Source organism: Anoplopoma fimbria, chromosome 13, assembly GCF_027596085.1.
Source record: "Anoplopoma fimbria isolate UVic2021 breed Golden Eagle Sablefish chromosome 13, Afim_UVic_2022, whole genome shotgun sequence".
Lineage (NCBI taxonomy): Eukaryota > Metazoa > Chordata > Actinopteri > Perciformes > Anoplopomatidae > Anoplopoma > Anoplopoma fimbria.
This window is the reverse complement of record NC_072461.1, coordinates 866,843-886,114: the sequence shown is the minus strand read 5'-3', so window position 1 is coordinate 886,114 and position 19,272 is coordinate 866,843. Positions and strand designations below refer to the sequence as shown.

Genomic DNA, 19,272 nt, shown 5'->3' with positions numbered 1-19,272 from the left:
GTCTGTCCCCGGGGCAGTTCCTCTCTGTAGGGGCGACTGAGGTACTCCGGCCCATGTTCACCACATTCCTGAGCTCTATCAGTAGGTCACAAGTCATCTATAGTCTCTCTGAAGGATTAAAGTTGGCTTAGGAAAGGTTTACACTGGGAGCTGAAAGTCATATCATTTTTTTCAGGGGGATTTGTGTGTGGGATGTTTTTTTTTATTATTGTATAATTATTAATCGATAAAATGCTATTTTGTTGTTTAAGATGTAATGAAATCATCTGTTCACATTCTTTATGTCAGGTAGGCTCTGACTTTATAAATCAAATCTTTATTTCTTCTTTATCTGTGTATGTGAAGATGCAAATTGGGACTTTGCGAGCCAGTTTTTGTTCTCAGCAGTTCTGTCACAAAATAGAGAAAACAGGAATAAAGGGCAGATGGTCATAAAGAAGAGGGTAAGGAGCTGCTGTGAGGTGTTACTAAGTGGTACCAGTCTAGGGCCAAAGATTATCATGCAGAAGTCTGGTACCTCCATCTCACCCTCTAATCAAAACCTGCCTCAGCCCACATTGTGGAAGAATGAAGTTTCACTAGTTATTACGCATTACACATGCTTCACATGAGGACCAAAAGAAAGAGCGGGAACCCTGTTTATGCCAAGTCATGAGGAAAATGAGCAGGAGAATGGAATGAGGTTTGACTTACAGGTGCCCTTCAATAAGAAATACATTTGAAAAAATAGACTGACTTTATTGGCTCTGTTGAGTTACAGCTCAACACTTGGCCCCATTGTCTGGTTGAAGGCCTAGTGAATAGACATCATTTTTGAAGCTTGCCTTACAGACTGGACAGTCACAGTTCTACATGGTAATGAAGCATAGCGAAACAGCCTCCAAACCTCAGCTCTTTATCAAGGTAGAAGAATAGAGAAATACTAAATACATCTGCTTATTAGGAAAATAATCTATGATCTAACTGAATGGCAACAATTACAGCCAAAAAACGACGTATCGTCGGGGTATGTCCACTGTTGGTGGTCATGCCTGTATAGAAATCTCATGTAAGTGATAAAATGTATGTACAAATATGTATATTCAATTCTTGTTAACCTGCTGTTACCTGTATTAGCATCCAGAAGAACTGACTGAGGTGGAAATAGTGAGAGAAGAGCGCCAGAGCAGCACAGCTGTCCTCTGAAAACATCCGGCCACGGAAAGCTGACACCAGGAAACAGATCTGTAGAGAAAGAGAGAAAAAGACAAATTTAGACTCTGCTACTATTGTGTGTAAATGAGCCTATGAACCAGCAAGTTTTCATGGTAATTACTGAATGCACTCTTTGCTCTGTTTAGGGAACACAGTGACATTTTTTATAACTACCTAGAACACTTGCACACACAGGTGCAGTACTCCTTGCGGTGTCAGCAGGTCATACTGCATAGGAGGCAATTTATTGCTTATTTTATTGTCTATAGATTGTTAAAGGAGACAACAGAGCTCAGATAGCCCTCCTCCCAAAGAGAGACATCGTATCCTGCAGACCTGTTACATCACCATGCAGCAAGCTTTGCAGACAGAAGCAAAAATAAAAATATCAACAACATAAACAACACTGATAAATATGTTCCTCTCGTATTATTCCACACACACAACAATTTGTACAAATGTGTGGCTGTGATACTTCTCCAAATAAAGCAATAAAAGGCATTGCAGAATCACTGCAGAAAACAGCACGTGGTCAGTGTGTGTGTGTGTGTGTGTGTTTGTGTGAGAGGGAGAGTGATAGCAGGAGAGGAGGGAGAGGAGTTTTGGAGGAGGGAACGCATCAGGGCCAAAATTCAATTTGTAACATTGAAGGCAGCACAATGTGGAAAACTCATGAGGGCAGCAGAAAATAGTGCTCTGCTGTCCATCAGAGAGCTTCATTAACCTCTGGCACTGAATGTGGTGCCAACACAGCCAGGCGATTGTTACATAACCTGCAGCCTGTCGGCCCGATGCCAATGCCAGAAGAAAAGGTGAGTGGAAGAGAGGAGGAGCTGAGGGATGTGGGGAGAATAATAACCTGGTGTAAAATGTCACTTAGATTATTTCATTACACGCATCAGGCAGTGACATACAGTAGCAGACAGATCTTCAGGTACAAACATTGACTATACTTTGCTGTGAGTCTTGAGCAGCATCTTAAGAGAGTCTTATTACCAACGTACCACATACAGTAATTATCTCTGTTACCTCAACTGTCCTTTGATTTAAGTTAACAAAGCCATGCAAATAGTGAAGATGACCTCTTTATATATCCAAAACAAGCTAATGTATTCTGTTGGCACCGACCTCTGGTCTCTATAGTAACCAGGTAAATAATTGAGCAGTGACATCACCTGTTTTCCAAACAATTTCAATTCAAATCAATTCAGTTCAATATGCTTTATTGGCACGACCGTAATGAGGACAATATTGTCAATGTAGCAAGTAATAATAAGAAAGATAAAAAGAATCATAAAAAGGTGCAAATCATAAAAAACAAGAAATTAGCAGAAAACTATCACCCTTGCACTGTTTGTTTGTTTGTGAGAGGCTGTGGAGGTTTGAAGTTGATGTTTGTTTGTTTTAATGTCACTCATATATACTTAGCTTATATTTGTTTGAATTGTTTTGTGTTGAAGTTTCTCCTGATAAAGAATGATATTAAGTGGCATTCCCTTCGGATGACAGTACGATGGGCCTTTCACACAGAATGCATTTTATGTTGCTCTCACCACTGGGTTCCGGTCCCTTGAATCTTGCATGTTTGAGCATGGTGATAACAACATAGTCACCCCTCAAATGTCTTTTCTCTACAAGCTTTCTCTTGATGTGTATTTCTTCTTTTTCCTCTCTCTTTTTTTCTTACTTTAAGAAAACCCATTGGGAAATCCCTAAATAACCAGTCCTGGATTTTCCAGCTCTTACTAACCCTGTCTGAATCCTCCTGTTGACTAAAGGGAAAAGTCACACCCTGTAAAAAATGTTTTGTAGAGAATCATGAGTCAGTTTCCCATCCATGTTTCACGCCCTGCAGGTTTTCAGTGGGAGGGATAGCAAAGGAAGGAAACTTGTGCCTGACCTGCCTGGAATCGTGCCTGAGTGGAGAAGCTGTTCATGTAGTTTATGGGAACAAAGATTACGCAGCCGGGTTGTGTGTTTTTGGCAGCGAGTTGGCCTCATTTGGCCAAAGACAAGGCATGACACACCATCTATCCTCTCGAAAGCAAAACAATGGGGAAACTACCAAGCGATAAATGCTAAATCAACTGCACGACACTAGGCACATAATCATAAGCAAACATGAAGTACAAGTTGGTTTCACACAAAAGGCTCTAATTTTATTAAATCAAGCCTAGGGCATAGTGAAGTGCAGCATGCACAAAGGGGGTGGCAATGCATTTCTGTGGCTATGTGCAACAAGGACATACATGGAATTGAAGGGGGATACATTATTAGTATGTGTATTAGAGGCTACTTACAATTCCTGCCAATACCTTTGTCTCTGCTCAACCCTTTTTAATGATTATTTGGCTTGATTTAAACTACATTCAGCTGTATTTCCAACACATGCAACAACATTGGAAATACTGAAACACAAGTCTTAACATGGCTTTGAGCAATGAACCCACCCAAATTTGCTGCAGCCTTCCGTGACAAACCCTAATAACAGGGATAACTATTGAACCAGTGAAACTGCTGACCTGTGGTCAAACAATGACATAGCAGGTACAGAGAAATGGCCTTGTATGGAAAGGAGAGCAAAGGGTTGAAAAGAGGGCTTGTGTTCAGTCGTGTGAACGGACTTTCTAACTAGTGGCTGCCACCCAGATGTTGAGCATGTGCATGTTTGTTTGTTTGTGGACTACATGGAGCTGAGATAGCAACTATCTGGCTCGGGTCAAGGATAGAAAACAGGTATGTTGAATCAGTTTGGGTGAGTCAACATGTGAGACGCCAGATTTCATACAAAGTTTCATTTGATTAGAGCTGGTCTTTATCTACCTTCCCATAAGGCCCTGAATTAAGTCACACAGGCAAATACACACCAACTTTTACAGGAACTTGAGCTGACATTTTTATTGCTTTTGTGCCAATTACATACTACTCCATTGTCCCCTCTTACTACAGTCTGGCTAGGTTATCACACTCCCTGTCATGTGGCTTAAATAGTAGGGCAGGGCATGAAACTGTTAACATCACATAGTTATTTAAACTTCTATATGGCTTTTTTGTTCTTTTATGTGAGGGGAGGCTGGTAGATGGACATGGTTATATGTCTATCTACCAGCCACACAAACAGACACTGTGCAGTGTAGGTCCAATGAAACCGAACCATCAAGTTTTCTGGAGACAGAAATGTTTGGCTGCTGTTGCCATTAGCTGGGGCAGTGTAGGAACACTCAAACTGATAGAAACAAGCCTCCCAATACACACAGGAAACTGTACCTCTGCAGCGTATATTATTTGATATGGTGTGTACTGAGGCATCAAAACATTGCCATTTAAATGTTCATGTTAATCTAGCTGTATTTTGCTATGAGTCTTAAAGAACATTTTAATAAATAAGGTGAGTTTTGGGTTAGAAACTCCACGGAGGCGATCAAAGAACCGTCTGACTTTTTCCGCTGCAGTAATGTGAGCATGGGCAGTTGCTTGTGAGGAATCATCTACAATTCCAAATGAGACCCAAGACCAACTATTGCAGGAAGATATCATCCCAAATTTCTGTAATCTGAGCATGGCATAATTTGGAACCTGTCAATTAAACCACACAAGTGAAAACAATTTCTATTCTGAAAAAATTGTGAGATATGGGCTGAAGGATGACGCAAGTAACCTCCCTTCCTCAAGCTAATTATACTAATTATACACAAACAGACTACACATCTAACACTAACCACACACAAATACAGAAAACAGCAATCTATGATTCCAGCCATAAATCTGTGTTAAGGTCAAGCTCTGTAGTTTTTAAAAGGAATCTAAAGTCAGCAGCAAACTATGTTAAAGGGCTGGGATTGATATGTATGTGATATGTATGAGGCCCATTGGATTAGATAAGTAGGTATGGAGGTCACAGTCACACATGTAGTCATTGTTCAGTCCATACCAAAAAAAACAGGTACATGAAAGCACTATAGTAATGATGACCGACCATAGGGAGAGGTTAGTAGGGTGGTGTCTGGTGCAGATGTGGCGCTTATCAGAGCCCTATCTACTGCTCCGTCCTTTGTCCCAAGGCCTCTTACTTTTTTGTGTAAGATACAAAAAGTCGACCGGTCTAGACCCTCAGGCTACAGACTTATTCAAAGCAGAGGCTGGGTGGTGCTGCAGGACTCTAATTACAAGTCAAATACGTGTAGAGCATAATATGTGCATCCTTTTGTGCTCTTGTGTCTGGTAACACAGGAGCCAACAAAGCTGACGCACATAATCATAAATGCAATGAATGAATTACCCCGTTGTAGAAAGATTATATATTAAGTTGCTGTCTGACTTGAATGTGAATTTGTCCATCCAGGAAATTGCCAAAGAGCAAATGAGGCATACACTTAAAATAAAAAGGGATGTAATACTGTAGGAGAAATAAGCCATGATAAAGCCCTCAATAATACATATACAAAAGTAGAAAACAAAGCAGCTGTGTCCTTGTCATCAGGCCCAAGACCTTAAGCCTGAACTATTGGTGCATCTCCTAAGCTAGATATCCAATCACAGAGCTCCCCTTTGTTATGTGGCCCTGGAGCACCCAGAAGAGTAGTAGTAGTCAGCTTGCTGCTGTTGTTTTTGTTCCAGATCTACTGCTGCCTTAGGAATGATCCTACTTATCATTAGACAAGATTAACCCTCACTTTGTTATGATAAGCAGTCCTGCAAGAAACAAAATGTTTGTTGTTTCCTGATCTAAGCTAGCAGTGTTAAATGATAAAGATACTGTCTTGCATGACACCAAAATGGCCCAAAAACCCTGAAACACACAAGTGCCATTTGTAAATAATGAAGTAAAAAAACACCATACAGTAAAAATCTAAATAAAGTTACCCATATGAAATACCCTCACCACTGTTTGATGACTAACCAGGGAGACAGGAGGAATGCTGCAAAAACAAACCGCACACAGGAAACATAATATTTTGGTGCAGCTGCTTTGTGCTGCTGCTGGTGGTTGCAGCTCTCATCCACCCATTGAGTTTTTCTGCTGATCGATGGCCCTGTGTGCTGATGCTAGGGTAGCTAAGTGTATCACTGTGGCTAAAAATAGCATCTGCCTGATGCATTACATCACTGAGGGAATGGGGCCTTAGTTGTCTGTCTGCCAGACTATCCATCTAGACTCGTGTCCAAAACACTTAACCTCCACCTCTCCCATCCTCCAGCCTCCCTTATCCCATCCTTTGCCTATACCCCCAACTTTCCATCCTCTGTTCCACCCTTCATCTCATCTACCCCTCCTCCTCCTCCCTCTCCCTTCGCCTTCACCTCCCCCTTCTCTCTAACAGCTACCGGTCTGATCTAGCTGGTTCCAGCCTCAGCCTGCACTCTGGGTGTTTCCTCTTATGCCTTTGTTCAGAAAGAGATAAAGTAAAAGAAAGGCAGAGAGAGAAATATGATATCATTCAACCCTCACTCCTTTTATCATTTTCTCACGGAAGCATTGTCTTCCCATTACAGTTAGCGACGTCAGTCCTTTTTCATCTCTCCTCTTTCAAAGCTGACCAATTCACACAAATATTTTAACCTTACAGTATCAAAGGCAGCTTAAAATATGTCAAAGTACATATTTATGCATACAGTACAATCATGGCTGCTTTACATTTAATTATGTTACTGGCTGCATTCATTTCAGTGCCATTCAACGTCATTTGTTTTGCCTTACACTATCTAGTACGTGCAAGCATCATCAGTCTCCTCACGTGCCGCAGCCTCTCAGTCGAAGTGTGTGTGTTATTTATGTGCTGAGGCACACGGGACAGCTAGCTGCAAGAAGCAGGTCATATGGGGATGGCTGTTAGGTGGGTTAGTAGGCCAATGTGTGTGTAGAAGGAGGAGAGATAAGTAAGGAGATTTTACATTTGCTAACAAGACATATGAGGGTGTAAAAAAATAAAATTAGAGAAGACAAAAACAGACGACACCAGAATGAGCCGCTGCATCACATGATAATATTTCCATTGGTGTGAAGTGTCCAATGTCACATTTTGAGAGAAAAGCTCCAGTCTTTCAGGGGGCCACTGTTGCTATATTTTCACCATTCTGAGCCTCACTTTTCAATTCACCATACTGTTCTTGCGTGCAAAGAGCAGCTACCTCAAGTATTTGTTTTTTCTAACTGCATGTACGGTTGCTTAAGGTCAGAGTGTAGAAGTAAAGTTCACAGGTGTTTTGGGTTAAACCTCAAGCTGAGGCTAACTTGCTGAGCCAGCTGTTGGCAAATAAACAACCGCTCCCCTTCAGTCTGTTTCACATTCAAACAACCACAACACTGCATCTGCATTAACTTACGTGAGCAGACACTGCCATACAGTTATAATGTCTATGTGCATCTGTGAATCAGGGAGGAACTATATCAAAAGTACCTAATATTCTGGCAATGAAAAGCTTTGAAGGAAAAACTTAATAAATTGAACTACTAAGAGCTAAAAGATTTTGTACATAGTACATAATGTCCTGTACTACATGTATCTCTATTGTATTACATTCAAAAGATGCCCAAAAAAGTGCATATTAATAAACTTTCTTAAACTGTGATTTGTTTCTGTTTTGTTTTCTGAAATAATCTGATGTTTTCTGTGTAGTTTGCAGATTAAATGTAACGGTATTATGGCTCGTCATAATCTGTTCCTATTTAGTGAGAGCACATGAAGGCCCACAAAAAAACTACTCCCATTTAATGGTTTACCGGTCTCATGGTATACCACGGTATTAAATTTGACAGTTATCATACCACGTACATTTGCTTATCTACAGTATTGAAAAAAGCTGACAAACATGAGTGTGAGTGTGTGTGTGTGTGTGTGTGTGTGTGTGTGTGTGTGTGTGTGTGTGTGTGTGTGTGTGTGTGTGTGAGTCAAAGGTACAGACAGCAGCAGTCAAGCTGCGCTGTTGTGCTCTTACAGTATATATTAAGTGTTATTAATCATAGGACATCATTTTAAAAGCTCACAGCTGATGTTTTTTTAATTTAGTAGTTAATTTAACATGCTAGTTCCGCTTTTTTTTGTTGCTGTTTTTCTTGATAAGGTTAATAATTCAGTTTATTATGTTTAATATGTTTTAATTCCCTTAAGGTTAATGGTAACATATAATAATAATATTATGATGTAATGGTATAATGATGTGAAACTGTGATATTTTCTGATACAGTTATCGTACTGTGAAATTCTCATACCGTCACATCCATAACCCCTGGAATAAATGATTACTGTTGCTGCATCTCACCAATGCTCATGCAAACTCGCCCAAACACACAATCTCAGCAGTACCACCAACAGTCAGCTTCATTCCAACAGGCCTCCTCTCTTTTCTCCCATTCGCACTTCAGTCAAAGAGCGTCTGCTGCTGGAAACCTGCAGCTGCTTTCGATCGCAATGGGGCTGCTTTCAAGGAGCCTCTTGAATTTCCTTCCTCAACATCTGGTGTGAACTAGTTTGGAGACCAGACAGAGAACTCTTTGGCCGCGAGGCACGAGACAAGCTACAGCTATAAAAACACTGTAGCCGGCTGCTCAAGGTCAGCTCCCTAAACACACACACTCAATTGGTCTATTTTGCTCTATAGGAAACCCCTGTGTGTGTGGATGTGCTTTAGTGCACACATGTTGCGGGTGTGCACCACCCTACAAATAGACTTCTACGGTTTACTGCAACATCATGAAAACATGTTCAGTTATATTCACAAAAGTGAAATACTTTAAGGGCTATCAAGGCCTTTCAGTGTAAATAAGATGCACAAAACTCCATCTTCATGTGAAATTCAGAGGCACAGGGATTGTGGTCTAAATTATATGTAACATTTCTTTCTAACATATTCATGCTGATATGATTATGACATGTGAGTTACATTACATGTAAAACTTCAGATCTGTGTGTTTTCCCTTTGGTGACCTGTTGCATCACTTCTAGCTCATCAGAATGTCGAATGCAAATCTAATCATATTGATCAAAGAGCCTATAGAAGCTAACACAGACCCACAAAAGCAGCCTCATCCACTGCTGTCCAACAGGCCATTGATCGAGGAGAGGTCCCATCCGTGCAAATTGGCTGATCTACAGCAGCTCTCAGTGTCTGTCAATTGGCAGCTGTAAAGCTAATCAATTTGTAAAGAGTGTGATCAAGTTAAATACTGCACGCTCCATTCTTGCTGTTCCTGGACACAAACCCACTTAACACTGTGCTTTGGTACATCGCTGTGTAATTTAGACTTAATCAGAGCCACAGCTGTACTATCATGCACAGTATAATGTCTCAGATGGCCAAACCAAGACTGAATTAGCACAATGCTTGGAAGACTGTGGCCCAATCCTACAGTTGTAAATTTAGTAAATCAAGATACTTAGAATAATCTGCACTAGAGATCTTATTGACTGTTGGTTAGGGTTCTGTACGATGTGAACAGCTTAAACATCTCTAGAGTTGAACTCGTTCAAAGAATAATATATGGAGGATTTTCCTCAAACAGTTTCTTTCTGGATATCAGCACAGCAATGTCCTTCCTCAAAAAGGACGAGTCATAAAAAGGAGAAGAGCTCAGGGGAATCCTTGATAAGCACTTCATTCACATCTGTTGTTGAACTTGGCTCTGGCTGTGGAGCTACAGGGACCCCTACAGGTCAAAGTAACCAAGAGAGTTGAAGGCTTGGGCTGTTTTTGTGATGCTGTGTATGTGTTGGTGTGTGTGTGTGTGTGTGTGTGTGTGTGTGTGTGTGTGTGTGTGTGTGTGTGTGTGTGTGTGTGTGTGTGTGTTTGTGTGTGTGTTGTGTTTGTGTTTGTGTGTGTGTGTCAGTGTGCATAGGGTGGGGTGGGTTAAATGAGTGGGCATGCATGTGCACATACTGCCATCTTTGTATGCTTATGTATATTTGTGACTTAATTTACGCATATGCATGTGTTTCACAACTATGACATTGTGGAGCTGGCCCTGTTTCTTGACAATGTTGTGAACAATATTTGTGTATGTATGTATGTATGTGTATGTTTGTCTGTGTATGTTTGCCTTGTGTTTAATGTTTTTGTTGCTAACCGGTTTTGTTTGTGAGCTAATGCACTTGCAATCAGCAGCACGCCTGCTATAGTCATCATCTTAAACTCCAATAATCAAATTATCCTCAGGGTAAGAGAGATTCCAGATTCAAACCAGGCTAAAAACAAACTGACACCATAGGCTGATTACAATCTGTTGATAAGCCAACAACAACAGACATTATTATATTTAATTACCATTAGCCATATCCTTCCTCCATTCAACATTTCCTGATTGTTTGAGGAAGTTAGGCGACTTGCATTTTCTATTTCAGGCCATTAAGCTGACATCACAGAGCTTGCTCAATTCCTCTCTCTCTCTCTGTCTCATGGCTTTAAAGGCTTTCATTAGAATCTTCACAAATAATTACTTCATGTCAATATAAATTTTAACTGATCACTATGGGTAGAAAGAGACAATAAGCCATATTATATATAACAACCGGGAAACATCCTGGTCAACCTAACCTAGAAAACTAGTGCAAACATCAAGCTAGAATTGCTACATCACTGACCTCAACAGTTTCAGGGTGAACCATGTTTTCTCTTCGGTAAACCTCCAAGGTTCACTCCACTCTACACTTTTGTAAAAATAGAACAGGATACTGGGGACTTTGACAATTACTGGCTCCCACTTTGTTTATCATTCACTGTGTCAGCAGCGTGTTCGATAAAGTCCTTGGTGACAAACTGTGTCACTCCACTGAATCAGGTGAAAGGTGCCTGCTGCTGCATGGATAGTTTAGAAACTAAAGCACTCAAGCAGACCAAAAAGTACTACTGGTACATTTAAAACATCTGTATGCCAGTGCATTTAGTACACCTTAGTCTTACATTTTTAAGTCTGAGCCTGTCATAATAAGATAAGATGCCAGCAAGTGATAAATGATAAAAGCCCTTGACTTGACACAAGTGATTTTAGGCCAAGAAATCTATCTGCTGATTGTTTTATCTTTATCCACTTTAGCAGGTAATGAATGGGAAGTCAATGTTTTACAGCTCAAGGGAAGTGGTAGGTCATATCTGTTTTTTGATACATATTTTGTTAATTCAAAGATTCTGTAAGTGTACAGTGAGCCTTTGAAACACACATTTCATATTAAAGTAACTTAACTCACACTGCTGCTGAATATCCATGTTAAAGTGAATTTTTGTTTATAGATTTAACACAATGCCTTCTTATACTGTCTCAAGGTGTGTGTTACCGGAATGTCCCATCACTTCAGAAATAACGGCCCTTGGCATCGACAGTTAGTGAAATATGTGCTGTCTCGTGTCTTACAGCTGCCGGACAAGGCAGACTAGAGCTAACTGTAGAGCCCTGATGAAGGGGAATGGCTACTTTGGCCTCCTGTTGCTGTTTACTGTGCTTTTCTAGAGGAAATAGAGGAAAGTTCATGGAAGTGTTTCTAGGGTCACCAGCTGTTAGGACAACACACATGTGGCAAAAAGTGAGAGTGTAACTTCCAGAGTCCAGAAAGAGCAGAGTCTGCTGCAGCTCATTGATAAAGTAATAAATCTAATACCATTAATCCAACTAACATTACAGATATTAGCAAATCAATTGACCCTTCGCTTAGTCCTGCTCCTTGAACGCATGCTGGCCAATCATAGTGTAGCATCGGCCAGCTCCGACCGGGGTTCAACAACTATGAGGGTGTACTCCATAGACTTATGACTTAGACTTATCTTCCTGTCCGTTTCTATCTGAAATTGCTTTTTAATTTCCCCAAAAACAGATTCAGGGAGTGCAGTTAGTGTCATTAACACTGGCTCAATGGTAGCTCCAACAGCTAGATGGAGTAGCATTGGGGACGGGGCTAAGCAAAGGGTCAATTGTCTGAAGGAAATGCATATTAGGAATACTTCAATAACTACACAGCTGAATGGCACTATGTCCTTATCATCAAACAAAATGACTTAAAGACTGAGAGTAACTAGTCTCGTATTATTGGTCAATAGTTTACCAAGAAAACCTGCCCTGGACTGACAAGGATAGACCCATTAGCAGAAGATTGTATGTGCGTTTCAACCTGACGGCAACTTAATCATAAGGACAGGTAAGACTAACGTTTGACCACTGCGGTATATAAATAACGGGGTTATGCAACTCTTGAGTTTACAAAAAAATTCCACAGGGTACTTTAGGGACAAGCAGTCATTCCGTTGCTGATGGTGTTATTATACTTTGAAATAAATGGTCTTGACAGACATCCATATGTTTGGTAAATCTCCTCGAGGAGGCTAAATTGAGTGTCTGTAAGCTGTTTAGGGACCAAAAACATGTGAAACTGTTGTCCTCGGTCAAACTGATGAGTCATGCAGGATGTGCCTAGCAAATTTCACAGACAGAGAGAGGTAGGGAGAGACAGAGTGAGACAGTCCTTTTGAAGCTCGTAATGTCACAGCACCCAGCTAAGCCAAGCAGCAGCCAGAATATTAAAGGCGACAGAGAATAGAAACTGGGACATTACTCATCATTTTATGAAAAATATAGGTTGGGTGAAAGGAAGAGGAAAAGGCCCTAAGCGCAAAAAGACAGATAGAAGTATAAGAGGAAAAAGGAGGCACGAAAGATAATTTGCAAAAGTTAGCCTTTTGTAATGTTTAGCCTGAACTTTCAAAATCAGGCAAGAGAGACAAGGTCACAGTGAACAGTGAGTGTTGCTGCTGACTTAAACACAGACGGGTCAGATAAAGAGGAGAGGGGTCAGGGCAACAACAGGCACAAAGTGTTGGACCAGCCAGTAGGGCGTAATGTGAGTCTCCCAAGAGGCAGTCTTCACCTCTTGACTGTCTATACACACACACACACACACACACACACACACACACACACACACACACACACACACACACACACACACACACACACACACACACACACACACACACACACACACACAAGCCTGCTGATACTTTATACCTTGCCATCACTTTCCTGAAATTAGCTCGGGCTAACAGACAGCAAAGACCTTCGAATTGCATTAAAATCTTATCAAGGACATGCCGTAAACCTTATCTCTCTGTTTATACTTTAGCAACTGCAAGCAAGAATGAAATACATCTCTATCTGAGTAAAATATACTGGAATAATTTATTTTTTCTGAGAGTGGACAGGAGAAGGAATAAACAAATACGATGTTTTCTTCTCATTGTTTCCCTTCTTTTGCTTTTTGATTTAGTTTCCAAACACTTGTGGGAATAAGCATAGAATACGATAAGATATATTCTCTGACGTCAAACAGAGAAGTAAATAGACACACACATGGACGCACAATAAACTCTCTGTTTATTGATATAATGAATCATTGGTCGTGATGGGACCAGATAAACTTCCTTAGGAAAAGCAGTCAATCTCTATTCAGACACCGGATGTGACGGTAGTGGGTGGTGTATAAGGGGGGACAGAAGTTGGTGTTTATACATGTTTGTGTATTTGTGTATTGAGGCGCAGATTTCTGAATGCTGGATCGAGGCCCAGAGCTAACAGGAAATCCTTTATAACTATAGCAAAGGGTAACCTAAACACCTCCTGGATATTGGAATAAAGCAGTGGGAGCACTGGGGTAAACACTTCACTAAGCATGTGGGAATGGCTGTCTGGGATGTGGAGAGCTGTTTTATTAAAATGGTTGAGAAATGAAATAGCGTTTTATTTGCAACCGAGATAGAGATTAGATTTTCCTTTCCTTGGAAACTTTTGTTCAAGTTTAAATAACAACACACACAAGAGGGAGGGACATAACTGCACTATCTTTAAAATAGCAGCAAGCAACTATTTGCTATGTCAATTTCAGAATGTTAAATCCTACTAAAACCGAGTAGGAATTCAGTCTGGAGGGCAGGTAGAGGATTTTAAAAGTGCAACAGTGCGTTCTATGGTTGAAAAAGAGATTTCACTAAAGCTGGTTGATGCTTACAACGGGCAGAAGTCAAGATCAAGTTCTGCATTCTGCGTCAATGTGTTGCCAAATGTTTTCTGTTGTTGTTTTAAAGTAATCCAGACATTCTTCCAATCTCTCTGCGGAGGATTCAACATGCTTGAGTTTATGGTTTGAGAGAGTTATCTGGGATTATGACCTTGTTTGACAACCAGTTGTATAACATATAATTGAGTTCCTTGCTCCTGTGGTTGCACACTGTAGATATCACATCTTTAAGAGAAGCAGGGACACACCATGTTTATCCAGCTTCCATTTGCGCTCTGCCTTCCTTAAATGTCTTTTTAATTTCCTGATTTCTTTATATTTCCATCTGACAGGACTAACAAAATTTAAGATATTTTTACAAGAACCATTAAAGATACTGACAATCTCCTTTGGTACCTTGTGTTCATTGGTACTAAAAAATGGGTCTGAGGCAGTAAAAGCTTGACAGAAACAAGGAAAAGAGAGTGACTTTAAATGGCGGTAGCAAATCAGTGTGGGTTGTTTGGGCCAGGAGAGAGGAATGGAACTTGGAGGAGCACTGCCTGATGATCAGAGAAAGCCATATCAACCAAACTCACATTTTCCACAGAGAGACCACAGGAGAGCACAAGGTCAAGTGTACATCATTTGTAATGGCTGGGATGCTTGAAACATTGGGTAAGATCAAAATAATCTAAAAGTTTGATAAATTAGAGGAAAACGAGGAAGAAGAGGGGCAACGGACCAAGAACAATACTGTAACATACTGTGACTAAAACAAGAACTTATTTTAGGCGGTCTCTAGAACCTAAACACATAAAATGGGCATTAATTCTTTGTAACGGACCTAAGGCTCTCGAAGGTGGGGAAACAGCTAAGTTATACTGGAAAACAACTAAAATCATTTCTGTGTATTACTGTCTCACCCTGTCAATGGTCATGGACCAAATTTGAGAGTAACAATCATACTGATTAATCCAAGACTAATAGTGTTGGTTATGATAAATCCTGGCAGAAATAAATACTTTTTAGGGATCTTTTATTAAGTAAACAGACAAGAGATGCTTCAACTAAAGTGATGGAAGAAGTGTCTGTGATGAGATTGTTTCTGTGTAGACTCTGAGCAATCTTGCATGCTGAGTAATCTTACAGGGAATGAAGGAATTATTGAGTGAACCAAAACCAGCAGCAGTAGAACCCACAATGTCTGGTCTGAAGTACATATCCAAAACACTGGGCAGGGTCTTACTGGGGAAAACGCCAGTAATGGCGAAAAGCAATATAGTTAATACAATTTTAAATCAGTTTTTCTGTTCCTTAACTGTTAAGATACAAACAACTATTTTTAAAATGGGATGATGAAGTGCCCTTGGAGCTAAAACATGAGAAAAGGAGAAAGAGGAGATAGATAACTAAAAAGAGAAATTAATCCATCTGTTGTGTCTTAAAGGTCTCTAATCCATCAAATTTGCAACCTTGCGGTCTCAATTGCCATTGATTATGTTTTAGTAAAATGAATGCGGACTTATTACGGCAGTGATCTGTCCCCTGAAGCCACAGTAAAGCTGCATGAACACTGATTTATGTGTTTACAATGTGGCCGTATTGCATTTAGGGCCACATCTGTAGTCCCTATCAAAAAATCTGATTCTGTGTGTTTTTGCTCTGTTCACAATAAACTTAATTTTCAAAGTTTATTCACCCTGATGACAGCAAGAGTACTGAAAACATTTGGGGAGTAAAGCATGATATATTGGAGAATGGTGCAGAGAGAAGTGTGCATTGGGATTCATTGTTATGGACTCACAATGTTCTAGAAACGTAAGATAAATTGTCACATACTTAGAATGAACATACAATTCTCAGTTTTAATGTATTTGTTCAATGAAGCTCATGTGGATGGAAATAAGGAATAACCCCCCAGAAATTGCGGGTATATCTGCACATATATAGACTGTACTTACATACTAAAAATCCCAAGCACATTAACAAACATACACACATAGAACCAGGTGAGGCTCACTTACAAAGTACATATGCACTGGGTAAATTTCCACTCTACACAGACAATCTTCAGTTGTCTTGCTGAGGGGAGGACAAACTGCTGGTCAGAGCAATAGACTGTCGCTGCACAACCTCTGATATGACAATGACAGCACACACACAGCAGACACACAAAACCCCTACCGTTGACAGTGGGGGAACTCTCCTTTGAGTCGCTGGATGGGAAAAATCATTATTATCTCTCAGTAGGAGTTCTGACGTCTATATCATTGTCAGTCACCCTGTGGGTGTCTTGAATCCAAAACCCGGCCAGTTTGACCCTTTGACACCTTAAACAACCTAATTCTATATGTGAAAGAATGTTGGATCTATCAATCCATCAATGAGTTACAGCAAATTCCCATCCTTTAAATTAAAAATCCAAGCTCACACATCCTCCTCTCTTGCTTGTAATGGCCTTCCTTTCGTTAGTGGATGAACAGCTAAGCGCACTACTATTTTCTTACTAGAAACTATAGAGTTCAAAACGATGGCAGCCAGAATACTTAGACAGTAAGATAATCAAAAACTACATACATTGAACCACACGCCTTCTCCTTCTCTGTGACTTCCACCTGCTCTGAATTCACAGCCTCACACAGAGGGGTGGAATATTACTACTGTTCTTTCTCGCTGACTGTAGCTGTTGCAGAGAGAATAAATCAAACTGGCAGCTTTAATTTTCTCCCCACTGAGGGCAGCGTCAGTGACTAATTACTGCCCAGCGACCACAGATCGAGAGCCCTCTCAGTCAGAGGTGGTTGGAACTGGACCTGACAGTCAAATCAATAGTGAGGCACGAGTAAGGCTGAGACACACAAGTTCAAGGGACATTTCTTTAATAATTATATCAATTCTATTAAAATGCAAGATCTTTAGCCTTCTTAATTCAGAAATATGTCACTAATCACTTTCTAATGTCTACAGTCAACTGTAAATATAAAGCTTGGATGCATCCCAAATTAAAAAAACTAAGTATGCATACGTTCAACTACAACAGAGGACTTCGCTTTAAACTACTAATGACATAAAACTTGAATGACCGTGTAGTGCTGTACAACTGTTATAGACTCAGAGATGTGGTTCCACGTAAATCCTTAAAGATATTTGAATGTAGACCACAATAGGGATTTGGTTCTGTGGTAAGACAGAATGATTGTCCGAGGCAAATACATGCTCATAAGACTCTTATAATACAGGCTTATAACAGCAAACTCTAAATGCATCAGAAACCCGCTCAAAAATGTAAATTGATCTACAGTGATGCTTTCATTAGTTATTTATGTAATATACAGGAACCTGTCAGCAACCCTATCAGGAAGTAAATGTTTCACCACCAACCCACTGTTTCTGAAATATTAATGCACCCTCTCCCTGCAGTTTCTCAAATATAGCTACTTCCTATTAAAACAATGGATGGGGGACAAAATGTTCATTGTGCAAGGGAGGTGATTTGCAGAAGCACAAAACACAACATTGAATCATAAAGACGTCGTAATTCGTCTTCTTGATTTACCTACTTATTTGTTTACCAAAACGAATATGGGATAAACTTTTTTTTCTTCTATTTTACGCAAGCCATCTCAGATCTAGGACGAAGTACATACTTAAGTGAAGACAATGACGTCCATTGGTCTATTTTAATTCAGAACATTCTGCACTGTGAGCCCATCATTATCTCCAAAGTATTCCCAGCAGTAACAGACGACCACTCAGAGCTGCATCTTAATACCAGTTAAGCCCTTAGTTTGGCTGTCTGGAATTCAACCAGGCCTTCATCGGCCTGCCTTGACAAGAAGGCCACAGAAAGGCACCCATTTATTTGATCAACTATATCACAATCTCAGACACGTGCGGATCCAAGGAAGAAGGCCGTAACATGCAGTACAGTACCAACGAGGAAACAGAACAGGACGGAATTTTCCATCCAAAACCCTTTTAGGTTCAGGGGCTCTGCCTGGGCCATAAACAGGTTGAGCCCAAGGTGGTTAGCCCCCAACGACAGTCTGCTTTAGTAGGGGCTCGTGTTTGTCAACCAAAGAGAGGGGGGACCAGTGGAAAATTACCAGTCCCGCACTCGCTCACGCACACACACATGCACACATACACATACATACATGGCCAGGACCAGCTGGAAGATTAACCTGCAGCCACATATCTATCTCGCTCATTGCTTATGTGACAGCTTGCGTTTTTAATGGGCGAGGGTGCGGGGGGCATGGTTGCGTTGTCAGGATGTGCTGGCCCGCAAACTACGCAACCGGTGACATTTGATGGTGTGTGTTGTGTTCACGTCTATGCACATTTCCAGGAAAATACCTGTGACATGTCTAGTGGCTAGCAAAAATGGTTGGCAGCATGCAGTATATATGTGTGTGTGTGTGTGTGTGTGTGTGTGTGTGTGTGTGTGTGTGTGTGTGTGTGTGTGTGTGTGTGTGTGTGTGTGTGTGTGTGTGTGTGTGTGAGTGCACCCAGTAAAGGTTCAAAATATTCTTATATAAAGCAGTACATATTTTTCTTGTTTCTGTCAGCATGAAAGTAAAGGTGTGTGTTGCACTACACACATTACAGCCATGACAATATGTGGAAGCTACTGATCCATATAGCATAGAGAGATGAATGCCTCTATAACAACTTATAAAGGTTCCCTATCCATCTACATTATGTGCCATATAGAGAATCTGCAGATGCCAAAGAGATGAATGCAGATGGTGTGGGAGTATGAAGGTCTCAGCTTTCATTAGCTGTGAATTGTGGGTGTTGTTGCTCATTGTAGCCTTTCTAGTCAAGCACTTCAGTACCACACAAAATCTGAGCAGAACTGTATTACCTGGGTTCCAAGGCAGCTCACCATCATGTGAGTGAGCAGTTTGGCAGCAAACATAGGGAAACGGGAGCATAGCACGTGGGATATGATGGCCAATGCAAAACCTGAGGAGGGAGAAGTGGAAGACATGGAACCAACATTAATGTGAAATTAACAAATGAGTCATGTTAATCAATAATGGCTATTTATAACAATGTGGGAGGAATATGGACAAAATGAATCAGAGACAGAGCTGAA

The 19,272-nt window shown here is 40.6% G+C and overlaps 1 protein-coding gene across 1 annotated transcript in view; it reads right to left on the bottom strand.

Annotated features, from left to right (window-relative positions):
- The window catches only part of adgrv1 (adhesion G protein-coupled receptor V1), a 93,864-nt gene that overhangs the window by 25,708 nt on the left and 48,884 nt on the right, over positions 1-19,272 (bottom strand). The window contains 2 exon segments of the mRNA XM_054610816.1: positions 1,108-1,224; positions 19,039-19,139. Of these exon segments, the coding sequence (XP_054466791.1) occupies positions 1,108-1,224; positions 19,039-19,139 (218 nt within the window).